Consider the following 25,601-nt stretch of genomic DNA (forward strand, 5'->3'; position numbering starts at 1 on the left):
TAAGATTGTGTTTTTCTGCCAAAACCCAAATATATTTAATTGATAATTGTTCATTAATTAATTCAGATTTAAAATATAACATTATATAATTATATTGAACTGATTTATCAGACATCACAATGGAAATATGAATCTATTTATATGTTTCATGGCATTTTAGTTTATTTTTAACATTTGCTTTAATTTAATGTTACTTAAATTTAATTGATGAAGATTTAATTATAGTTGCAAATTGAGCTTGGAATGGATTACACCAGTTTTCATTCAATTTCAATTGGAGCGGGTTCGGACTGGCCATCCAGAACACTGAGATTTTTCCTGGTGGGCTGATCAATAATAGGCTGATTGACGGACGTTTAAGTATTTATTTAATTATTGGCACCTTGTTTTGGTAACGCCAGTAACTAAATCTCCCAGGCCGACCCGGGGACTTATCTCCGCAGACACAACACAACAGAGGCTGTGAGAAAGGGCCCCACAATCCACGGGGTGTGGGTGGGGTATTTTGGACAAGGGGTCCATATGTGCAAAGGATCGGCATTGCTGCTGTGACATGTGCATGCAACGCCAAGCCAGGCTGAGGCTCTGTCACCAATTAGAGAGGTAGAAGTGGCAGATTAAATCCCAAACTGGACACTTTTTTTCCATAAATATGAGCAAACTCATAATAGGCAGTGAGGCTAGTATGAACCAAATTGGTCTTGTTTTGATGCAAAAAGTCAGATTTGAATGACTTTTGTATGCAAAAAGAATTAAACCAATGAAAAAACACTCTTTTATAACAAATGCCAATGGCAACAATTGTCAACTTGTTGATCGTGGTAGTAAATAACAGTATCTGCTCTACCCTTCAGCTACTTTACTGTGATACACAAGGATGTGTTGGGATGTCATTTTTCTCTGAACTGTACTGCTTTGTTGGAAACTCTCCTGTCTATCGCTTATCTGGCACACACTTGGCCGCTATCTGCTTTAGTTTTAGATGTTTCTAAGAGACAGATCTAAACAGGCCTGCCCACAAGACATTGGAGTAGTATATCCCAGAATGAAAGAAGGACTTAGTAGTTTTTTTGTCCACTGTTTCTCATCCTCCACCCTGACACAGGACGGGAGCAAGCAGCGTCTGTGTTGACTCATCCACCGTATTGGAGGGTTGCCATGGCCACTACTTTCTTAAAATGAACCAGGTGGGGGGGTTGGGTAAAGATACGTGTGGGTAAGAGAAAAGCAATGAAGAGGGAGTGTTATGTTTTGGTGGAGTAAACATTCATGTTTTTGTCTTTCCTTAAGTCACACACACTGCAAATATCCCAACCTTTAGTCCAGTATGTGTTTGCTTGTGTAGTACGTCCTTTGTAATCTCTACACTCATAGGCAGAACGAATGAGTCACAGTGCAGTCTTTCCTTTTCATTCTTCTGCAATAATCCCAAAATGTGTGAGACAGCTGTCAGTGTGTGCATGTACTGTACGTGCACAGCCCGTGAAACCACGAGCAATCAGCCATTGCAGAGCACATAAACACTCCCACCGTCGCGCTTTTTGATGTGGCTTCATTTCTGCTCAGTTGACTTTGACAGATATTGTTTTCAGCAACCCTCAGCAATGTGTGTGTGTGTGTGTGTGTGTGTGTTTGACATACCACGGGTGACACACAAGCAAGCCGATCTCCAACACGGACACTGGTGTTAAGTCAAAAGTGATCCATGTCCGATCCCTTTGTTAATGATGGCTGGCTTGGGGCCAGCAGGGTGTATGCGGGGAGCTAGATGGGATAAAAAAATGAAAAAGGTCTATTAAAGGTCTATGAAAAAGGTCTATGCAAGGCAAAAAGCACAAATAAACTAGGCAGTCTGGACAGAGGCAGACTGGGTGGAATACAAAAATGGATGCACACAACCGGAGCGTGTGAGTCGCCCCCAAAGGAATGAATCAGGCGCTGAAAATAATGTAAGACCATTTTTAATATACCCCAGGAAAGAAAGCAGGTCATGCGTCCCCACTTTAATTTGAGAGACTGTATTCATGCCTGAGTAGGTGCTGCTGTTTTGGTTAGCAACAGAGCTCAAATGGGCTTTGCAGTTACCTCTTTAGTGTCTGACAATGGAATGAAATGGAATGGAATGGCCTTTATTGTCATTATACAAGATGTACAACAAGATTGGAGAGCTTCTCCTTTCAGTGCAGTAGTCAAGTTTTTTAAAAAAAAGTATATAAAAGTAGAGTAAAAAAGACAATTTAACAAGATATATACAAGATATCCAAAATATACACATAGTATTGCACAGGAGCATATGCAGGAGCAGACATATTGCAGATATATTAATTTTAGTGCAATGATAAATGGGTCATAGTGCAAATAATGACTGGTGTATACAGATGTGTAAAGTCACATATGAGTGTATTGTATTGGGTTGTTAAATAAATAAATATGATTGAGGTAGTAACAGAGGCAGTGATGGAATATTGCACATTTGCATTATGCTAATGACCGGGTACGTTGTATGTCTGAGTTCAGGGTGGTGATGGCTCTTGGGAAATAATGACTATTACCGTCACCATCAGTTTAGTTTCCCGAGGGCAAAAAGGAGGCGTCCATTTGTTGGCTTTTGAATTACAAGTAGACAATGCACTTGGCAAATAATTGAGACACGGTATCTATATTAATGGAGGCCAATATTTGAGAAAAGGCTGGGGGCATTACATAAACATATACATAAAGCGCCAAAAGGACGGTTGAAAAAGACGTTAATTGTAAGCAAGCAATAATTTCAAGAGAGCTTGTTATTTCTGAAATTTGAAATATATTTTTAACTAAATATTTTTTTTTTTAAAAGAATAAAGGAAGTGGAAGTGGAAAACACTGTAGTTGGGATAGCAGTGACAATAGGGAAGTTGTAAGTGTTATTTACTTTGAGGTATTTTAAAGAATATTTTTCTTTTTTCTCATTGAAACAATACCATAATATTGATGTTTTTTATATCCATGTTAGCTTGTGATGACTGGTGTGGTGACTGTATAGTTGGAGTGGTTCCTTTCTTTCTTTCTTTTGTACTGGACTATGTACGATACGATGACTAGTAATGAACTGGTTGCTCTTGGCACGTAGTTGGATGCCTCAATCTGGGTGAGGGTGATTGGATGTGGGGTTTTCATTCTGGTAGACAAGGAATAATATATGTTTTGTTGGGATGAGGTTGGAATCTGGGTGGTTAGGGGGGTGGAACTAGATAAGTCTTGACTTCTTCCCATTCCCTTTCGAATTTGTGTTATTTGTGTTGATTTATGTTTGGTTTGTTGTGCTTTGGATGATGTTCAAAATAAAGAAAAAACCCCAAAAACAAACTATATTTGTTAAACTCCATCAATAATTGTGAGTGCATGAGAAAGTGGAAAGGAAAACGTAGCTCTCATTGAGCACATGGTCACTTAAAAGGTATACTGCAAATAGCAGTAAGCAGCAACATTCATATCGCTGATTATATGAGCTTTTATGAGATTTCATGAGTTCCTTGTCAACAATAGTACAGTAAAACAATTCACTTGCTGACGCTGACCACCCTTTGCAATAATTATGACATCTGCATTGTGTGCCTGTAGTTCTGGTTATTAGAACTAATATCCTGGTTTGGGTGTCCATCCATTTTGCTTGTGTATTGAAAATGGAAAATACTGTACTGTAAGTACTGTATATCATCACTTTGATACTGTTACTAGTAGCTCCAAAGTGCTTTAAGTGTGTGGAAATGTGGCGGGGAGACAGTCATTCTGCAGACAATGGAATGGGGAAAAAAATCTACTAAGGTCAGGGGTCAGGCAAGGTTCATGTGTGTACATGTGGGTTCTTTCCACACACACAAAGCTAATAATAGCTGTCGTTGTTCCCATACAAACAAAGACCTTGTGGTCACCATACTATAACTGGCCTAATTCTGGAAACTTTTCTGTTAACGTCCACAAGAGTTATCAGTGATGGAGCACCACTACTGTCTGCTGCAACATTCCTCAGCATCCGTGTGGTCCCTCTGATGATTTGTGGTGCGTTTAAAGGCCACAATCCTGTGATGTGCTGACGGAGGGACCACAAAACCGCCCGAGTCTGCCCTTTGAGCCCCTGTGGGCTCTGCATGCACTGGCGCACACACAAGCATACACATGAACAGATGTGAGATGTGCCCACATGCTTAAACCCCACACATACACACACACACACACTCAATACTGATTTATGGCTCTTCCCCAATGGCTGACCCCCTCGATCAGAAGCCTGAGCTGAGCTGTGGTGGCAAACCCAGTGTTTGCCTAAGAAGAGAGCTTGGGTGCTAAAACTATTACAGGCAGTTTTAATCATATTGTATTTCTTCATAGCATGCACTTTCCCTGGAAGGCTGCAGGGCTGCCATATCTTGGTGGTTGCACACGTGTGTTTTTGTGAGAGAAAGAAAGAATGTAGGAAGGCGAGAGGAGACAACGAAAAGGGCCAAGGTTACTTTTAACTGATTCCAAGAGGGCAGTCTATGTCAGTCTTTTCGGTTTCAAGTTTTTTTGATGCACCTGCCAAGACAAGTGTTGCACTCCATCATGCTTAGTACAGTGTCTCACAAAAGTGACTCACATTATGCTTATATTTTGCTTTCTCACAACATTTTTTTTATTCTACTTCTAAAACACAATTCCATATAGGTCTAGTGTTTCTTTCGTGCATGGAAGTTCTCCGTGCCATCTTTGTTTTCCCGCAGGCGGAATATGGTTGCATGAAATTGAACATTTCTGCGCTGATTTGCCGTGAAATGTGTATGCTTGTGTGGGATTACGCCGCCTTAGCTTCAGCGCTGAGTCAAATAAGGGCCGAGGGGGCAAGCCCAGTCCTCCTGTTGCTCTTTGCAAGACAAAGTTTTGGTTGAAACTTGTACAAAAAATTAAGTACAAGTTTTTTTCCAACAACATACATGTGCATTAACATATATTAAATTCTCACTACCCTCGACACATGGCAGACCTGGACAATCTAATACAACAACAATAGCAACAATGTGACAATAATCTTGGAAGAATCAAATGATCAACAAAAAGCATTGTTGGCAAGGAGTGGATTCCAAGAGTTACCACAGAGAAAATATCATGGCGACAAGGCTTTGAGAACTATTGAAAGATGTGGCGGCATGTTTAGTTTTGGAGGATGGAGGAGCTTTGGGAGGATGAAGATGGCTGATGGTGGAGGTCACAGCAGCCCAGATGTGCTCCAGACTTGACAGAGAAGGGCGGGAGTGTAGACGAAGACAGGGTGGAACCTCCCATCACTCATTTGTTAACTGTTAAATATATACATTTATTCTCAATGACACACCATGTTCTTGTCTTTTTTTTCAAATGACACAAAAGTAGTAGGCCTGTCACAATGACAAATTTCGCTGGATGACAAATGCGTTGTTTTTTGGGTGGTTTTTCGTTGTGGATTTAATTTCATATTGACTAATTTAGTTATTTTATTTACTCATTATTGAAGTATTTCTATTCTGTTCAATTTGCATGTCACAGAATCCCATTTGTTTGGGCAACTATTTCCTTTTGTAAGTACCACTTGGTGTATAAGTGTATAAGCATGACAGGAAGCAGAACTGGAGGTAGCAGAGATGAGGATGCTGAGGTTCTCATTGGGAGTGACCAGGATGGATAGGATCAGGAAGGAGTACAACAGAGGGACATTACATGTTAGAGGCCTTGGAGATAAAGTCAGAGAGGCCAGACTGAGATGGTTGGGACATGTCCAGAGGAGAGATAGTGAATATATTGGTAGAAGGATGCTGTGTTTAGAGCTGCCAGGTAGGAGGCGTGTTGGAAGACCAAAGAGGAGGTTTATGGATGTAGTGAAGGAGGACATGAGGGTAGTTGGTGTGAGAGACACAGATGCAGAAGACAGGGTTGGATGGAGGAGATTGATTTGCTGTGGCGGCCCCTGAAGGGAAAAGCCAAAAGAGAAGGAAGAATTAAATGTTGTACCTCCTATTTTTTTTTCAATATGTACAATGGTGCCTCGGTTTTCTTTATTAATTCGTTCCAAAAGGTTAGAAAAAAATGTTCAAAAACCCCAGCCATCGGAAGTAATCCAATTAATCTGTCCAGACACCCAAAAATATTAGCACAAAATACATTTTAGTAATAATAATATTTTTACGTACTTACTGTATACATAACCATAGAATAGACCATTCTCTGTTGACCAATCAATGGACAGAGCTGTGTCTTCACACTCCCCTTTTTAGGTAAAGACAAATGGTACAGATAACTTTGTTGTTCCTACCCTTAAAAGTTTTGACAATGGAAATGTAAAAACATGAAGTTACAATGGCAAACTGTACTGTATTATGTGTGAAGCCCACATTAAAATGTGTGTTAGTGTCGAGGTGGGTGTTGACATGCATGCATATACACAGAGCTTATTTCTTAAAAGGAGATTTCTTCGGAATTCGTTTGACGCAATTTTGCATGACAATAATACAATAACTTAGGAACAGCCTCCACCGCCGTAAGTTCAGTCACCTGGCCCTTCTAACCATTCCGTGTTCTCACATTTCAGCCGCACCTCTGATGTGGACTTTGCAAAAGGGACAAATCATTCTTTGGGAATTTCTTAAGCCATAAGTCCCGGCAAAGCTGAAGAGAGATAAGAGAGGAGAGTGAGTGGGCCAGAGAGCAAGAGAGGAATGTTTTAAACATATGTTGATATTTCTAGTGGATCCTTTCTCATCTGGTTTAGATAGGATCACACACATCGTGATAGGAGGCGAATAGAGAGGATGGAATTCAAATAAGGAAAAAAGGGTTGTGAAATGTGTCGGGATTAGTAGAGCTTGTATTAAGATGTAAGGACAGATCATGGATGTGAAACTCCAGGTCCAAAACTCCAGAACTCAAAGACTCAAAAGAAGGTCATAATTGGTTAATTAATGTACAGTCATGGACAGAAGTTTTGAGAATGACACAAATATTATCCACAAATTTCCCTCAGTTTTTATAATTTGCAATTTGCATATACTACAAAATGTTGTAAAAAGTGATAAGATGAATGAATTGCCAAATCAAAACATATCTTAGTTGAAAATGAACTTAATCCCCAAAACACAATTACCACTGCATTTCAGCCCTGCCACACAAGGACCAGCTGACATCATGCTAGTGATTCTTAACACAGGTGAGAATGCTGACAAGGATAAATGTTGACGATGACTCTATCATTCCGTTTGAATGAGAATAACAGACTGGAAGCTTTAAAAGAAGAGCTGTGCTTGGAAGGTTTTTTTTCCCCTCACTTAACCATGGTTACCTGCAAGGAAACAAGTGCAGTCACCGCTTAGCACAAAAAGGGCTTCATTAGGAGTTAGTGTTAGGACTGTCTCTGAAAGTTGATTCAGCTGCGTCATTGGGGCCCCACCAATGCAGCGATTGCTCAGGAATGGTAGCTGGCAGGTGTCAGTGCATTTGCACGAAGACTTTTGTGAAGATGGCCTGGTGCCAAGATGGGCAACAAAAAAGTAGACAATTTTGTCCAAGAACAAAGCCATGCCTAAAGAATCGTACCATAGCATCCAAGAGCAACTTCCGTTCAAGAACAGTGGAACCAAGGCCACAAGGTTTCTTGTTAAAATGTCAAAATGCAACACATTCCAAGGGTGTCGAAAGTACGGGCCAAATGCAGCCCACCATTTAAATAGTGCACCATTTTTAACTGGCCCATATCAAAGTCTAAAAATATAATTGACTATGAGCCACGTATAATGCTTAACTGTTGTGTACTTCTGTGTTGCAATCTGTGGGCCTTTGGCTCCTTGCATCTCGTGTTTGTTGGGTGCACCACATGGTAGAAATAAAATAAACAAATCAAACTCCATCAAAAATGTGCAAAATTGAGCTGAAGGCGCTATATAAAGACACAAAACTTCAATATTGACATTGTTAACAAATACACTTTTTTAAAACGAAATAATGAAATAACGAAAAAATGTATACAAATATCAAAGTAGTCCCCACGTCCTTTGACTTTTCAAATTTGGACACCCCTCATATACGTATGCCATAATCAGAAAAATCATACTGTAAGACTTTCCTCACATATGTACATAATTCTTAACTTAAAATTCAAGCAATGCTTTCTTTACTCTTGAAACACCTCATAAACACCATGTTGTATTATTTCCTCAGCAGAAGTCATTTTATAGACACAAGCAGGCCAGAGTACGTGTGTTCGCTACACTTTCGACACGTTATAAAAATGTCAATAAGCGTGGCAGCGCATGCATTCGGCTCATGCGTTCTTTGGGGCCAGTTGTGGCAGTGCAACAAGTTGTAAACACTGACAGTAAAACACACCGTGGATGTATTAACACCATATTACAAACCATTAGCAACATTATTAGGATCCATTAAGAGCTTGATGAACTATTTGGTTTTAAGATTTCAATGGGTGGAATTGCATGGTTCTTGTTGTAAGTAGCCTATTTTGATACAAAAAAAAATTGTGGTAATAAAGAATTAACAATGATACATGTGTTTAACAGAAGATCTATACTTACCGTGCATTAATAAAATCAATGCTTCAGTGGCATAATCTAAAGGAGCTGATGTGGGTGTTACTGTAGCTTTGAATGCTCGGAAGCCTGTCAACACCGACTGATTCATTGGCTCATAATGGCTACTATATCATCCAAAGTGTGGAAGCATTTTTGAAAATGTAAAGATGACTCCGGAAAGTAATGTGCTGCTTGTGTCAGCAGCGTATTCCATATCACGCGACGACAAGCAACATCACCGGATCATGATGAAATATTTAAAACAGTCAAGGTTTATTTATAAAGCACATTTTATATGCACATTTTAATGCAATAAATTAGGCTGCTAATTGAGAGTTTTGGCAAGTAGTTGTTTTGCAAGCCATGTTGTTCCTATATATTATGTGCATTGTTTTGATTAAGGTACATTAAGGTACTGGTGTTCCACACTTAGCATGTTTATATAGTCAAAATATAAATAAAAATAATTTAACTTATGTGTGTTCTAAAATCTGGAAAAATGTTGTTCTATTTGGGTAAGCGCTCTTGATTGAGTGTAGACCATTTCCTGCTGACACAAGGACGTAATATTGCACTGGGAGTGATAAACCAATCAGAGAACTCCACAAAATATGCACAGCACGTATTTTAACATCCGCCACTCCTCCGGAGCTGTCCAACAACACTGCTACTATTTTCCTGTGAAAAGCTACGTGAAGTTAATTGAGAGCTTGCTAGCATTCTAGGAGGGTTAACAAAGTAACGTTGTGCCCGGTGACCACGGACTACCTAACAATGCCAGACACCACACACACCACAAGTTGAATGGACTATCTGGCGATGACAGACTCTGACAATTATGAGCGAGAACCTGCTTTAATTGTATTGTTTGAGTGTATTGTTAAAGATTCTCAAATTCTAGAACTTTACTGTGAAGGGACCAGCTCTGAGCTTTTTTTGTGATGTTCAGGGGCGGCAGGAAGGCCGGGTGACTTGCGCAGCAGCGGTCCTGCCAAGTCAAACTGAAGGGTTTATTTGTGAGAGCGGAGGCAACACCCAGCCAAGCCCCCTGCCACCCCTATTCATTTTTATTCAATTTCGGTGCTAGGGGGGTGGAGCAAAGACACATCGGCCATCAAAAGCCTCAAAGGTGTGGAAATAGAATAGAAGGAAAATAAAACAAGGCTTTTCTGCGGAAGCTGGAAGCAGCAGGCCTTTGCCACTGGGATTGTCCTAGTGGTAATCCCTGGATTTCCTATGCTAAAACGGGAGGTCCAGGAAGAGAAAGAACCCAAAATGAGAACTCAATTTGGGGTGGGCAATGTGAACATGCTGGTGGGTGTCTTTGGGAGTGAGCGTGTGTTGGCATTATCAGGGACAAAGACGTCGGAAGGAGGCAATGACGCAACGCCAGATGAGGCCAGATGGGATGAGCTGAATGTGCTGCTTACCTTTAAACAAGAGAGTCAAGTCCACATGCTGGAAGGCGCCAAGAGGCTGTAAAAGTCTTCTGGCGTGGGGAGATGTTAGAATGTTGCCTTGAAAAGCTCCTGACAGATTACACGCTTTCCTGGGAGAGAAGAAACCCAAGAGGAGACAACGGGGGCGCTATCATGTGAGACGACTTTGATGGGGTCTTGTGTGACACCATCTCTTCCCCTAGTTAATGCATTCAAGGTGCTCCTCTTCTTCTGCTGCCACAGTGAGATACTACAGTAATGGAGAGGAGGCCGTTTAATAGCTTATTTTATGGGCCTACACTGTGGTCATGAAGGGAAAGTACTCTCTGCTGGGAAAACGGTACACAATATCTCCTATTCTCGGGCTGCCCTGGATGTTATTTCAACTCCGGTCCCGCAGTCCCCGCAGGGTGCTGTGAACCCAATCCCGTCTCGCCATCCAGCCCCAGAGGGATCCATCGGTGCGTGTCTTCAGGGTCAGGGGTCCAGCAAAAAAAGCCTTTTCAAGATGAAACACAAGCGGTTCTCAGTGAGGGAAAAGAGAGGGTGACTGAGGGAGAAACGAACCACCTTGTTTTTTTTTTTATCAGCCCCTGATTAAACGACTAGCAGATAAAGATGTAGAGAAAAGACATTTCGTTTGGTAGGTCCCAGATTGGAGTCGCCACAAACTTTGAATATCCAACAATAAGATCCAACATCAATTGTTGGAAGCTTTTTTCAAATTTTTCAGTCACCCTGTCACTCCGTCACACAGTCAAGATGGCAGATTGAACAATGAGAACTGACGTTTTTGCTGCAAAAACCACATGCTCAACAAAATTGAGGTCAATGCTAAGCCTAACTGTAAAAAGCATGGGATTGTTCCCAGCCAATCAGCACATATGTACTGATATTAAGGGACAAGTTACAATAATTACATTTGCTTGAAGTGAAAAACACAACTCCAACGACCACACCGTGCACTACAATGAGCGATTTCATTTAAATATTTGGTTTTCTAGAATTGATTAATTTGCTTGCCATTATTTTGTATGCGAAGAAACTATTCTGCTAGCATCTGTTTCGGTTAGAGTCAGACCTTCTGGGATGAATTAATTACTTTAACCAAGGTTTCACTGTATAAATCTCTAGAACCCAATTATGAGATGCCCCATCTTTTTCCAACATGTCCTATTTGGGTCAATACGGTATTTATGAAGCTGATTCCAATATCAGATCTAGTCATTTTACACATGATGGGTGTGTTTCCACGTTTGCTGTTCTGTTTTTCAGAGGTATTATCAGTGTTGATACAGTTCTTGGCCAACGAATAGAAGTGTCCAATGGGTGAACGGTATGGTTGTGAAAAGAACATGTAATTTGTGTAAATTATGGCCCAATTCCCCAGCTAAATTGGCTATACAGATGTATCACACATAAGCTGCTATGCGAATGCTGCTATTCGGTCCAAGGAAGCCAACTGAGGTTTGAAGTTATGATTAGATGAGTCATTTGGTATAATCAAGTCTGCAAAGCTGTTTAGGTGCAATGTAGAAGTGTGTGAAATAGCTCCATGTGGGCCTCTTGGTTCCTGTAAGAGAGCTCAGTGGACATCATCAGCTGCCACAGCCCACATGTCAGACCAATCAGATGTGGCGTGGCGCTGTAGGAGGGGGGCAGGAGGGAGTAACCTTCGATTTGAACCATGGAGTGGAGTCACTGCACCGGCTGCTTGCAGTAAATTCTTTCTAAAGAGAGTTTACTTTTGGTATTAATGGCCGCTGTAGATTTACAGCCCCCCGGTGGAAGACAAAAAGGTTTTTAAGAACTCACGCCAAACTTTCTCCAGCCTTCACAAGAAAGTCTGAACGTGTATTTTGTGGTATGCTTTACCTGCAATTGACCTCACTGGAGGGATCTACCACAAAGAAAGTACCTCGGACGTTGGCTGTGCTGATGCAGAGCAGAAATTCCAAACCACAAAATGAAGATGATGCATCATTGCATGTGTATAACCATTGTTCCCTCTTCTTGCAGGTGCTGTTTGCCTTGAACCAAACACTGTTACAGCACGAGGGTGTCCGAGCAGGCAGTCTGCAGGGCTCCTACACCACCGAGGACCTCATCAGCCACTACAACTGCGGGGACCTCAGCTCCATCATCTTTAACCATGACACATCGCAGGTTTGCACATGAAGGCTACTACAGGGGCGATTCACTCAACATTGTTTTTAATCTGTCACTGGATATAAAACTGTTCTTAAGGCTGTTTTTATGTCTTTTTTCCCCAACTAATCACTAATCAATAGTCATCAAAGTATATTCAGAATATTACCATCCCCAACTTTGGTCTGCCATGCATATTATAGTGCTTTCTGTCCATTTTGCAGGTCAGTGAAGGCGATGAGAACATTTGGCTATAGTCATGCATCACCTGTGTGTGAAAGTAAAAAATGTCAACCTTGTCCAAGTTTTAACCAAGTTAAATCACTCATCCAATATGGATCAATATTCATTATCTATGGAGAAATTGGTTTTACATGAACAAAGTGGACAGTAGAGACACATATCTGCCGACTATGTATTTACAACACCAGATAGTGAGAATGATTGATTTTGTTGAAGCAAACACATAAGGTAACCTACAAAGGTACGTCACATGGCACGATCACAAACATTACTAAAAAACAGCCCACCTTCATGTAATGCAGGGGTCTCAAACTCAATTTACCTGGGGGCCACTGGAGCTAGGGTCTGGGCAAAGCTGGGCCGCATCAAAAACGCATTTATTAAAAACAGAAAAATATACAAACTTTTTCAGTGCTTTGGTTCCGATTTTCTACAATAAAAGCTCTGATAAAACATTCCACTGTTCTCAAATATCTTAATTTTTATTTTTCTGCACAAAATAAGATGAAAAATAAATAAACAAATCAAGAATAAAGAAAACCAATCAGTAACAAATAAATATAATAATAATAATAAAACGGCAAATAATAAAAACTTAAGAAACCACATATAGTTGGTGGGTAGACAAATTATTTTTTTCAGATTAAAATTAACAAAGCATTATTAGAGCCCTGTAGACATGACAAAACACGACTATAGTCACATTTATACTCTTTTTATTTACAACATATTGCGCAACTGCAGGGTCTTGAGACACATGCTAACTCGCAAACTAGAGAGCTAGTGACCTAAACGGTAACCTTCAAGTTATTTCCTTTAAACTTAAATAGCCAAAAACTTACCACTTCCACACGGATAGGGAGGATAACTATTAACAGTTATTTAACCTTTTACATGAACATTAATCAAACGTAATAATTTTTTCTGGGTACATGATACCATACAGCATCCATATCAAACTTGCGCGGGCCACACTAACATTAAACTTTCATATCAAGGCGGGGGCCTCAAACTAGTGTCCTGCGGGCCATAATTGGCCCGCGGGCCGCATGTTTGAGACCCCTGATGCAATGTATTTCTTTAAAATTCGATTCCGTAATTGAACCGCTCCAGCCTGCATAACCAGCTCCAAATCCTTAGTCATGTAAACCAACGATAGAAGCTTTTTAACCAGCATGATGTCACACAATCTCGACAACTCAACACCACAAATACAGACACTACAAATCAGTTTCCCCTCGCTGATCGTTTATAGTGTCATTAAACCTGACACACAATGTAACCCTAACTTTACGTGTTATTCACACCAGAGACCCGCAAGAAAGTGTGTGAGAAAAACTGGCTCTACGTGTCACTTTCCTGGTCTGCGTCCATACTTCTTTCTAACTGAGTCGGCCCCCGGGAGCTTGTTTCACTGCTCCTATCACCTGCAGTTGCCACCAGTCGTGTCTTGCATGCACTCTTTAAATCAGCAACAAATGGGCCGTAATGCCATGACATGTGCAACACATGCTAGAACCATCAGACGTACATGTGTGGTTGTGTGAGCGTAGCGTTAACATTAACACTGAGTTCACATGCACTTTTTTTCTTTGCGTTGGGGCTGTGTGTGAGTGACTGGAAGAAAAGCTATGAGGATAAGTTTGTTTGCATATATAAATCTCGAGACCCCAAAGATAAGACGACCAGTGTTTTTACATCAGTGTAGCGCTGGTTTAAAAAAAAAAAAAAGTTGTGATAGTACTCCAAGATAATAGTGATTCAAACCTGCACCATCCAGGGACTAGAGTGTTGTGATGATTGGCCATTATATGATGCTAATGAGATGCTGATAGACGTAATTCAAATTTTCCATTTCATTTTGTTCGTTACTCATACATTTTCTTTCCCTCACAGTTGCCTCACTTCATCAACAGCTCTCTACCAGCTCATGACCGCAGCACGGCCCAGCAGATTGACAGCTACTTCCGCCAGGAGCTGATCTACAAGCGCAATGAGCGTATGGCACGCCGCGTGTCCACTCTGCTCCAGAGGAACCCCAACCAGACCTACTTTTTCGCCTTTGGTGCAGGTGAGCCGATTACTTGTTATTTTCCTTTTCACTACACTAGAATGTCTTTCTGCTAAAGCTTGTTTATGGTGAACAATTCATACTGTGTTTGAAAGCATAATTGGAGAAAGAAAGCGGGAAAATAATAATAGCGCACAATGGTTCCCAGACCTCTGGCATGAAAAAGTGTTTTGTTTGTGCATTTCAACACACACACACACACACACACACACACACACACACACACACACACACACACACATACTTGCACACGCACGCACACTTGCATTTAAAAGTCTCAATTACAGCTAGTTCCCACCTCACAAATGAACCATGAGCTGTTTGTTTCAATTAGCATTCCTGGCTAATGCTGCTAATGTTTCCTGAATTGTGTTCGTCCTAAAGTAAGTGTGTGCGCATGTGCATGTGTGTTACAAAAACACATGTGTGTCTCTACAAACAGGTGGTGGATGCTTTCGAGCGTGTTGGCAACCAACACAGGTTGCATGTGTGGTTGTGTGTGTGTGTGTATTACATCAGGGTTTCTCAACTGGTCTCATCCTCTGACCCACATTTTCCCATAGTCATTATGATGTGACCCACTTTTATAAATATAAAAGCATGATCATTTATTTCAAGTTAAAATAGCCTTCAAAACACATACATGTCATTTTGTAAAACAAAAATACAAACTCATTTATGCCAAATAAATCGCGTTATGAATGAATGTTTCCTTTGCTCAAATCATAAAGCTTCCTGTCTCACTTGAATTTGGGATGTCGGCCAATGGCTTTAACCAGTGGTGAATTTTTATCCACTATTCAATGCCACACAGCATCAAACGACAGCCCAAGTATAGAAATTCTGCCTGTTCATACTTTACTTTTTTGGGGTTTAAAGAACGTGTAATAAGTGATGAGAATTTAACCAGACGTGATTTAGAAAAAAAAAAGATCCAGACGCGCAAGATGTACAGTCACATGATTACATAAGATGAACCTCTATGTTTAGTTTTTGGATCATGTCACCTCCCCTTCTAACTTTGTGGGAAACGTTTAGGGAAGGCCCTTATCTGTTCCAGCAAAGTCTGTAAATGCATGCATGGATAAGTTTGGTGTGGAAGAGCACCTTTGGGATAAATTAGAACAGAAATTGCGACTGACATGGACTCTCTCAGGTCTCAAATGCTCAGAATTCACACAGTCAGACTCCAAAATCTTGCAGAAAGTCTCACCAGAAGAGTGGAAGCTGTCATATCCAACTAAATGTTTACTTCCTGTAGCCATGGAACCCAATGCTTTTGGTGTGGTATGCATGCAAGGGTCCACAACCACGGGTTTGGCAACCAAGCATTTGGTATGGGGTTACATAGAAAGAATAGAGTTACAAAAACACAAATGTTAATACAATAGAGCTCATGCACAGCAACTAGTACTATTTGGAGAGGCAAACACTCGGAAAGTGACTACTGGCACATCTGTCCAATCCAGGAGTTTTTCTACAGTGTAATTAAACTATACGACGTGTGGATAAAGTGGCCCAGGATGGAAATCCATCTTTGTCCCCTTTTGCACACCTACACCTTCCTGACTGGAAGTACCCTTTGTGCAGAAAAAAACATGCTATTCTACTTGAACACATCTACATCTGCATACATTGTTAGTTATTACAAGTACAAGTTATTTACGTTCACCTAAAGCTTCTTAATGCAAATGACAGCATTGCAAAAAATATCCCAGAAGTGAAAGATGAGAGACGTGTTCATTCATTTATCCATCCTATTGTTGTTTCTGGAAACAATCTCTGCTATACCTCAGGCAGTGAGCTCATTAGCATTAAAGCTACAGACCAGTGGGTAAAAGAAATTTCAAATGGTCTCCAGTATCAAGGCTCACACTTCCAAAACACTATTGTGGTACCTTTGAGACTTGTGTAAAATTGTGGAAAAATGTGAATATGACTGTATAACTAAAAAAAACAACAACTTTCCAATGAAAGACATTGAGGGCAAGTCTTTGGTTCTCCTCTGGACTAACGTGACTCACTGTTGTCTCCTCAGGCTGATGGTGGTACAACAGGCTAGGGCGGGTGTTGTTTTGATAGTTTATTACAATAGTTGATGTACTGTACTTTGACAGTTTTGAAGGCACTGGCTGCGGTTGAGTCATGTCAAGGGCGGCAACAGTCATTACTGCCAACTCTCAGACAATGATTTGTGCTGCTTTAAATCTTTAAAAAGAAATGTAAGTAGTAAATCATGCACTAGCTAGCCTCATAATCAGATACAGTCATACAATCCAAAGCCACACATTTTTTGCTGTTCTCAAGGACTTTGTTGAAATGAGGATACTATTATTAAATATTATTAAAAACCAAGTCAATTCATGCAGTCAAGTGATGCCACTGTTAAAGCAGTACCTCTCTGCTGGCAGTAGACGGGAAAAATTATGTCACATTCAGCGCCTCAATCAGACAAAATGACATGTAAACAAACATTCAAATACAATACAGGAAAACAAGGGTCTCAGCAAGAAAGAGTGGGGGTCCTATTTATAATTTTTACCCTTTTGTTTATTAATCACACACGACATCCATCCATCTATCGTTTTTCACTTATCCAAGGTTGGGTGGCGTGGGCATCAGCCGAAGCAGAGCCACCTCATCCAGTTCCTCTCGATGTGGAGGAGCAACAGTTCTACTCTGAGTTTCTCCTGGATGACAAAGCTTCTCACCTCAAAGCGAGAATCCACTTTTTTTTTTAAATAATAGGCCATATTCAACCACAAAACGGCGATCATTTATTAATGAATTAATTTTTGAAAACACGTGATAGAGCAAGGGAGCGACTGCTTTTTCTCCCCTTTGAAAAAAGTCTGAAAAAGACAGGTTGTCTTAAAGTTGGGGTCTAGAGATGTAAACATGCAAGAGCTTTTCTTGCAGGGATGTAACCGCTGGGGAGAAAAAAAAAGTGTCCCAAAGGTTGTTAGCAAGTTAGCAAACAAAAGGGGAGTTCTAATGCTAATTTTAGGTTCACGGTGAATGAAAACAGTCATCATCAACTGTCGAGCAGTTAATATATTCTTTTTTTAATCCCCCCCATGACCTTGTGAGGATAATGGATGGATTCATTTTGTCTTTAAAAATATTTGATCCAAAGATGAGTTGTCTCGTATTCAGTGCTGTCTTATATTCAGGTCTTTTTTCTGTCTATGCATTGTTTCTTTATGTGGTCACTACTGTTCACTTTCTCCATTATGTAATGATAAGCAATCAAATGCAACTGGGCAAAAGTATGTTGGTAATCCTTACCTCCAACACCTTAGTCATGCTGGACACTGAATTGACAGCTAGAGCTCGGTGCCTCACGCTCTCGACTCTCATTTAGTTGACCCTGATTCAAGGGCGCAGGGCAGACCGGACGAGTTACACAACCTCCAGCTCATTCTGAGTGAATATCTCCAGAACAACAACACCAACAGCGCATGACACTTGACAAACACAAACACACACATTGTTGTGGTACAATAACAGACCATCATGCCCTTTCCACCTTGACTTCCAGATTCCTAGCACACACACACATACAGTTCTGCACCAGGTTTTCATTTGCCAGTGCTCTGGCTGCCGCTGTTTGGTGCTTATTGAAAACATCCAGAGGAATTTCCTGACGCGGCCACAGCTTTAGACGCCACTTCACACACATACGCTATGTTGGCGACGGCAATCATGTGATCCGCAGTTATTGCCAAGAAGAGAGTAGACTCTCTCCAAAATACACATGTAAGGTTTGTTTGTTTGAGCCACTTTCATTTCCTCGTCTAAGAGATGATTTTTGGGGGGGTGGGAGGCTGTACCATGTGGTCCATTGTGAGGGTGAAGTGAGTCCAAGTTACTTGAAATTGTACAAAAATTACTAAAAAGACAACAAAAAAAATATCAGGCACTCTGTAAACAGGGTTGTGCTATATTTGTCAAAATGGTACCAAATTCTCATGAGGACAAGGTATGGTAAGGTAAGGCTTCTCAGCTCTTTAACTGAGCTTGTTTGCTGTTCTCAGCCTCGCTCCCTGTTTGTCTCTCTACAGTCTGACTTCATCATTCATTCCACTTTGTTTAACTGTCTTGGCTCTCAGGCTGTGTCCACATGTACAAGGGTAAAAAACACAAGTCTATCTAACTCTAGGGCCAAAATAAATGCCAGTCCACACACAAGTACAGTTAGACAAAGTAACAGGTGGCTCTATCACCTTGAAGCATTGGGAAATCTGAAAAAAAGTCATTTCCAAGAAAATAAACCGACAGATCTGTCTTTTTTAGGTGTTTATTCTGCAGAAGGGAAGACAGTTGAAACAGATAGTTGATAGTCTGCTGCAAGTGCCCCCCCCCTCTCAAGGACAGGACAGAAGCATAGTTATTATCAGGACTTTATCAGGTGCAAGGACGCATCCCAGGTTAATCAGAACCTGTTGACATAGAAATGCTGTTGGAGAAACTTGTTTTGGAGACAGAAGTGCTCAAGCCACAAGCAAAGTCAAGTCACAACAAAGCATTGTGCGTTCCTCTAGCTAATCAGTCTGACATTAATGCATATTAGCAAAAATAGTGTATTTCCTCAAATCAATTGACCTAATGCTAAAATATAAATACATGCATAATGGTGGTATAAAGGGCTAAAGGGCCTCATGTGGATTGATATTCAAGTACAGTTACTTATTAGTGTAGTAGTGGTACTCTTTACCTAAATTATTTATTTCCGTCCATCCATTTTCTATCCTGGGCATGATGGAGACTATCCCAGCTGTCTTTGGGCGAGAGGTGGGGTACACCCTGGACTGGTCGCCAGCCAATCACAGGGCACATATAGACAAACAACCATTCACACTCACATTCATACCTATGGACAATTTGGAGTTGCCAATTAACCTAGCATGTTTTTGGAATGTGGGAGGAAACCGGAGTACCCGGAGAAAACCCATGCATGCACACAGAGATGTCCGGGAATTGAACCCGGGTCTACTAGCTGTGTGGCCTGCACCACTTGTCCACTGTGCAGCCAAATTATTTATTATTTATGTCAATTCAAATATAGTTATATCCTGGTGTGCTATTGAGGTGCTGTGCCTATGGAGTGTAATGCATTGTGTGGATGCTTATTGCATCAATGTTCAATGAAAAAACATTATTCATAAATTAAGTTGAAAATTAGCAGTAATGGGCTTACGGGTAAAAGTCCAACATGCAAACCTATAGACATTACATCACTGTTATCCGTATTGTATTGTCTGTTCTATTTGATACTTTCGCATTATGCACTTCAAAAAATATCATGAAACGATGCAGACATGTGCTCATATAATTGGTAGTCCTTCTGAGAGTCTTAACATTTTATTGAGCAATATTATGGTTCGGTCTTCAAGCCTAGTTTGTGTGTTTAATGTGTGTCTGTGGTTGTGCAGGCTGTAGTGATCTGAAGATACTTTTGTACTGGATAATGGTTCTTTAAAGTGTACTCCCCTCCGCTGGCCACAAATCAAACCCAACAAGAGTAATTTGCGGTTTAATCTTGTCATCTGGTTTTATGACTATTAGAAGGTCAGGATACGCAAGTGTATCATTTTCAACTTAAGATGACTATCAGGAGTTCTTTACGGAGTTTGTCCTGTCCATACAGCTAATTCATATGCTTGCATTATTACTTAATAATAAACATTGCTTCACCTGGGCCATCATTTTAATGTAGCATACCTTGGCTGCTGGCAGTCTAGTTGGCCCACATTCAATGCTCATTGCTAAGGTACACACTCGCATACCTGCAGACTTACTTTTATCTCTTCGCTATCTTGGCAAGCCAGCAACACACTCCAAGACAAAAAATAACCTAAAGAAATGTTTTTAAGGAATGGAAAATAAATAAGGAACTAATTTTAAACTTCCATGGATAATAAACTGCACTTTTACTAAAGGGTGAACGAGTGTGTGGGGTGTGTGATCAGATAGTTGAACAGCTGCTTCTCATACTCTTCTCATCCCAGCAGCTGAACAGAATACAAAAACAAACAACACCATCCCATCCGCTAAATGTTATCAGCTCTCCTCCACTGGGAGATTATTACATTCTGCAGAAGCAATACGTTGGAATATTTGAACACCATGAGCCCATTGGGCAACAAAGGCTCTATCCTGCAGTGTTTCAAGTGTGTCGTACGGCTATTACAGCTTTGCAATTGACCAGAACATGAACCAGAACTTTGAATGTCCCTTAGCTTGGTACAAAGAGAGACAGACAGACATTTTGCTGCATGCATAGGAAGTGAAGTCATTATGGAGATGAGGAATGAATGAGGGGATGAAGAAAAGAGATTCTCAGTGCATAAACCGGAACCTGGTGTGGTCGAACTGTACCTGTAGACACTCAACAAGCTCCACAATGAGTGGGGGAAAACCAATATGCGGATGGAAGAACAACTGCAGATGCTTCCAATTGTGACTTGTTTTTTCACTCAACACACGTTTCTAATGAATTGGAACATTATGAACAATATGGGATCATTGCAGCATGATTAAAATGACCTGCCTCAAGGGATATATTCACAGACTTTAGGAAACACATTTACATACAACATTAAAGTCCACTTGCACAATCTAATAAGAGCCAAAACCTAAAGGAGACCAATCTAAGAGACCAATCCAAAAAGCACAATAGAGAAAAGGAGACATTTTATGCTTTTTTCCACTTTTCTGACGTGTACATGTTGTTAGAGTGTTGTATTCTTGTGTTAAACCATGCCAAAGTTTCAGATAATGAGGTTTGTGTATTTGGAAGTGAGCCCTGTAAGAAGTTTGGGATGGCTCTGAACGCTAGGTTTCAGAGGTTTCAGAGAGTTTTTTCTAACACCGACTCACTGTGATGTCACAGTGAGCCTTGTGAGAAGTCACTGGCTTTATCCAGCTGGTAAATTCCATATATGGGCGTGCCTGGGTACAAGCTGGTATTGGCTATACAGCAGGGGTCTCAAACATGCGGCCCGCGGGCCAAATGTGGCCCGCAGAACACTAGTTTGAGGCCCCCGCCTTGATATGAAAGTTTAATGTTAGTGCGGCCCGCGCAAGTTTGATATGGATGCTGTATGGTATCATGTACCCAGAAAAAATTATTACGTTTAATAATGTTCATGTTAAAGGTTAAATAACTGTTAATAGTTATCCTCCCTATCCGTGTGGAAGTGGTAAGTTTTTGGCTATTTCAGTTTAAAGGAAATAACTTGAAGGCTACCGTTTAGGTCGCTAGCTCAAGACCCTGCAGTTGCGCAATATGTTGTAAATAAAAAGAGTATAAATGTGACTAGTCGTGTTTTGTCATGTCTACAGGGCTCTAATAATGCTTTGTTAATTTTAATCTGAAAAAAATAATTTGTCTACCCACCAATTATATGTGGTTTCTTAAGTTTTTATTATTTGCCGTTTTATTGTTATTATATTTATTTATTTATTACTGATTGATTGATTTTCTTTATTCTTGATTTGTTTATTTATTTTTCATATTATTTTGTGTAGATAATAAATAAAAAGTAAGATATTTGAGAACAGTGGAATGTTTTATTATTTATTATTTAAAACCTGATGCGGCCCAGTCTCGCCCAGACCCTAGCTCCAGTGGCCCCCAAGTAAATTGAATTTGAGACCCCTGCTATACAGTATTATCTAAAAAAAGAAAAAGGGAAACATAAAATCACCTTAATTTATATGAAATATACTTTATTTACTTTTCAAGAGAACAGACTGCATACCACTTGTGAAACATACTGAGGATGAGACGCCTTCTTTAAGGAGACTTTTGATCTGATACACTGTCTGATGGAGGATCTATGAATTGAATTATTGTTGTTGTGTTATTGTTATTGTGTTACTTACTTAGCCTACTGACTGTCACGCACAAACGGGCGAGTGTGGCCCAGCGTTAGACAGAACTGTGAGCCTCAAAAAATCACCATAATCCGCAAAGTGTTTGGTCTTCAAAAAACATATGTATTAAATTTAAGCCATTAACATGCAACCAATGTGGCATTGGTTGCAAGATATAAACTTTTCACAAATGGCATATGCATACGTTTCACACAGCAGACATGTTTGTTTGGGTTTGCTGCCGCACACCTATGTGAAGTAAAGGGGGAGGGGGGCACAACTAAAGACATTTGAGCAGGATACTACTACAATGCACACAGCGGTCTCTACAGGCTGCAATAGCATGAAAGGCATTGATCAACATATGTCGATCATCAATTGGCTGATAGTGATATAATAAAATGGTTGGTGAAGTGTGAGAGGTGTCCTCACTTTTGAGCAATATAGTATTAAAAGTCTGTTTACATGCTTAGAATTGAGACTAAATTTCACATTTGTGACACTTTGGCACAAAAATAGTAACTGTTCTATCTAAAACATCAAAAAGGATGACCTCAATTTAATCACATTATTCTACAAACCCAGCCTTTTCACCTTGAGTCAAAGTTTTAAGTTCATAAGTGGACTCTCCCTTCTCCATTCCCTCCCATACCCGCCAATCACAGGCCTGTTTAGAAGTTAACCTTCCAAAAGCAACATCTTTCTTTGTCTCAGAAATGGTCAAGAACATATTCATGATATGATTAAACATGAGAAGCTGACAAAAGTCATGAGAGAGACGACTGGGTATTTTAATGTGTTTTAATATGCTGCAGGAGCGTTCTGGTACAGTATGGGATAGCGAGTGTATGAATTCCTGTGTGCATAAACTTGAGGCGTAGTTTGGTGTTATCAGATGATCTGATAAGCTAGAGGCCACATGTTTGATATCAGAGTGATGGAATCATATGAGGGAGATGGTGGAAACAGGATGCTGACTCTGATGTTGATCAGATCAGATGTTCAGATGATCAGATGAGTGTCAACAACAAGGAAGTAGTAGATGAAGATCTGACCATGTTATGTTCCACCATGTGCTTGATCGAATAAAGCTAACCAAACGACAACTCTTGGTCAAAGTCCGGGCCGGGAATAACATCCAACTGTCCAACAAGTTAACTGTCAGCCTCCCCAAAACACCAGAGTGCTGTCACATAAAATAAGAATAATAGTGACAATAGTTTTGTAGAACTGCGGCCACCAGAACAATTTAGTTGACCCGCCTGGCTTTCCCTTCTTCCAGGTCACTTCCTGGGGAACCACAGCGTCCTGGACATTCTCCGACAAGACGGTTATGAGATTGTTCACGTGAGGCCTGATGACCCAGAGCATGGGACACAGTGAGTATATGGAAAACTGAAACAACACTGATGAAAAGTCTATAAAGGCAGTCTGTCTGCTGTCTTGCAGTGTTTAACCTCACTAAATGTATTGAAGTGCAGTACAAATACTGTCTAAATTGGGCTTTCAAATAAAAATAAAGTTTGGGAATCCTTCGATAATCCTTTGATACTTCATCAATTCACTCCTTCTTTTGCTCCAGAGGCACACGGCCAGCTTTGGTTCTGTCTGTTCTCAGCAGCCACTGGTACGGCCATCCAAACAAACACATGTGCATGCAAAGACTGCAGACTTGTGCACTGTGCCAAGGAGCAGGGGAGACAGTTTGTTTAATGTGTGCTTTCTCTTGAGGTTACGTGTTTACAGCAAAACGCCAAATCATGAAAGTACATGGTGGTTGCTTGTAAAGATAAAGACTTGAATTTATTTTCCAATATTAGCAACAACTGTGTTTACTGCACAGGGGAATAATACAGCAGCATTAAATCTAACAATAAAGTATCAATCATTCATTTCAACAGCAGAAGCATATGTGCCAATGTCAACAATATTAAGCATTATAATATTTTATCATTCTTTAATAAGTTATTGCTTATTTGATATCCAGCATTCATTTATACTGTACGTACATCACAGTAATCCCTTGTTTATTGCAGTTCATGGGTTCCAGACCTGACCATGATGAGTGCATTTTCATGAAGTAGGATTCTATATTTATAAATTGAATATTTTTGCACAGTGGCCTAGTGGTTCGCATGTAGGCCACACAGTCAGGAGATCGAAAGATCTTTGTTGAATCTCCGTCGGGCATCTCTGTGTGGAGTTTGCATGTTCTCCCTGTGCATGCGTAAGTTTTTTCCGGGTACTCCGGTTTCCTCCCACATTCCAAAAACATGCTAGGTTAATTGGCGACTCCAAATTGTGCATAAGTATGAATATGTGAATGGTTGTTTATGTGCCCAGTGATTGGCAAGCGACCAGTACAGGGTGTACCCACCCTCTCGCTCGATGTCAGCTGGTATAGGCTCCAGCATGACAGACCCGTGACAGTAGTGTGGATAAGCAGCATAGAAAATGGATAGATGGATGAATAATTTTATAGTCAGAGAAAAGAAAAGTGGTTTCAACATTATTTTACATGAAACACGTGAAATTTTTTACATGAAATAACACCCGTATCGTCACCATTACCCTTGTATCACCAAATTTAGCAGTCATAATAACAGAAAACAAGACATTTAAGACATAAGAGGCATTCTACATCATTCTACATTGGTCAATACGTGTCAGTAATGTTAAACAATTATCCTCACATATGAGTCTATATTCAGAATCTGAATTAAGTATATTGCTAAGTATAGCTCACACAGTATGAGGAATTTGTTCGGGTGGGTTGGTGCAACAGTAAAAAAGTCAAATAAAAAAGTACAAGATAAAGACACAAATGTAGCTGTTAATTGGTTCCTGACCCAACTGCAATGAGTGCATTTCCGTAATACAGGATTCAAACTTAATAAATGGAATATTTTCATAGAGCATAGTAAACCTGTTTATGTAAATGTGTAAACCCTACCCTCATTGTTTACACCACATTGCGCAACTCTTATCCTGCAGGTACTCAAGACACTTTTTCTTTTTCTCTTTTTTTTCTATAAGTGCATGAGCTATTTATCTCTTGCTGCATTTTTTTTAAATAATTTAAATGGTAACATTTAAACACAGGAAGTGAACAGACTATAGGCAGACACAGAGAGGGGGTAGGATTAAATATAAGCTCTACTTCTTCCAACTCTATGTGGAATTCTTGTTGGAAGTGGAAACAAAATGTTCCTCAATGTAAGTTATTAGCATGTTCAAAACAAATAAAACCAT

The 25,601-nt window shown here is 40.2% G+C and overlaps 1 protein-coding gene and 1 long non-coding RNA gene across 2 annotated transcripts in view; one reads left to right on the forward strand and one right to left on the reverse strand.

Annotated features, from left to right (window-relative positions):
* The window catches only part of trabd2b (TraB domain containing 2B), a 52,866-nt gene that overhangs the window by 24,913 nt on the left and 2,352 nt on the right, over nucleotides 1-25,601 (forward strand). The window contains exons 3-5 of the mRNA XM_058074208.1: nucleotides 12,026-12,172; nucleotides 14,294-14,468; nucleotides 23,632-23,728. Coding sequence (XP_057930191.1) covers nucleotides 12,026-12,172; nucleotides 14,294-14,468; nucleotides 23,632-23,728 — 419 coding nt within the window. The remainder of the gene's footprint in view (nucleotides 1-12,025; nucleotides 12,173-14,293; nucleotides 14,469-23,631; nucleotides 23,729-25,601) is intronic.
* LOC131130084 (uncharacterized) overlaps nucleotides 18,767-25,601 on the reverse strand; it is a 90,502-nt gene continuing 83,667 nt past the window's right edge. The window contains exon 4 of the long non-coding RNA XR_009129950.1: nucleotides 18,767-18,910. This is a non-coding gene — a long non-coding RNA (uncharacterized LOC131130084). The remainder of the gene's footprint in view (nucleotides 18,911-25,601) is intronic.

Source organism: Doryrhamphus excisus, chromosome 5 (assembly GCF_030265055.1).
Source record: "Doryrhamphus excisus isolate RoL2022-K1 chromosome 5, RoL_Dexc_1.0, whole genome shotgun sequence".
Taxonomy (NCBI): Eukaryota; Metazoa; Chordata; class Actinopteri; order Syngnathiformes; family Syngnathidae; genus Doryrhamphus; species Doryrhamphus excisus.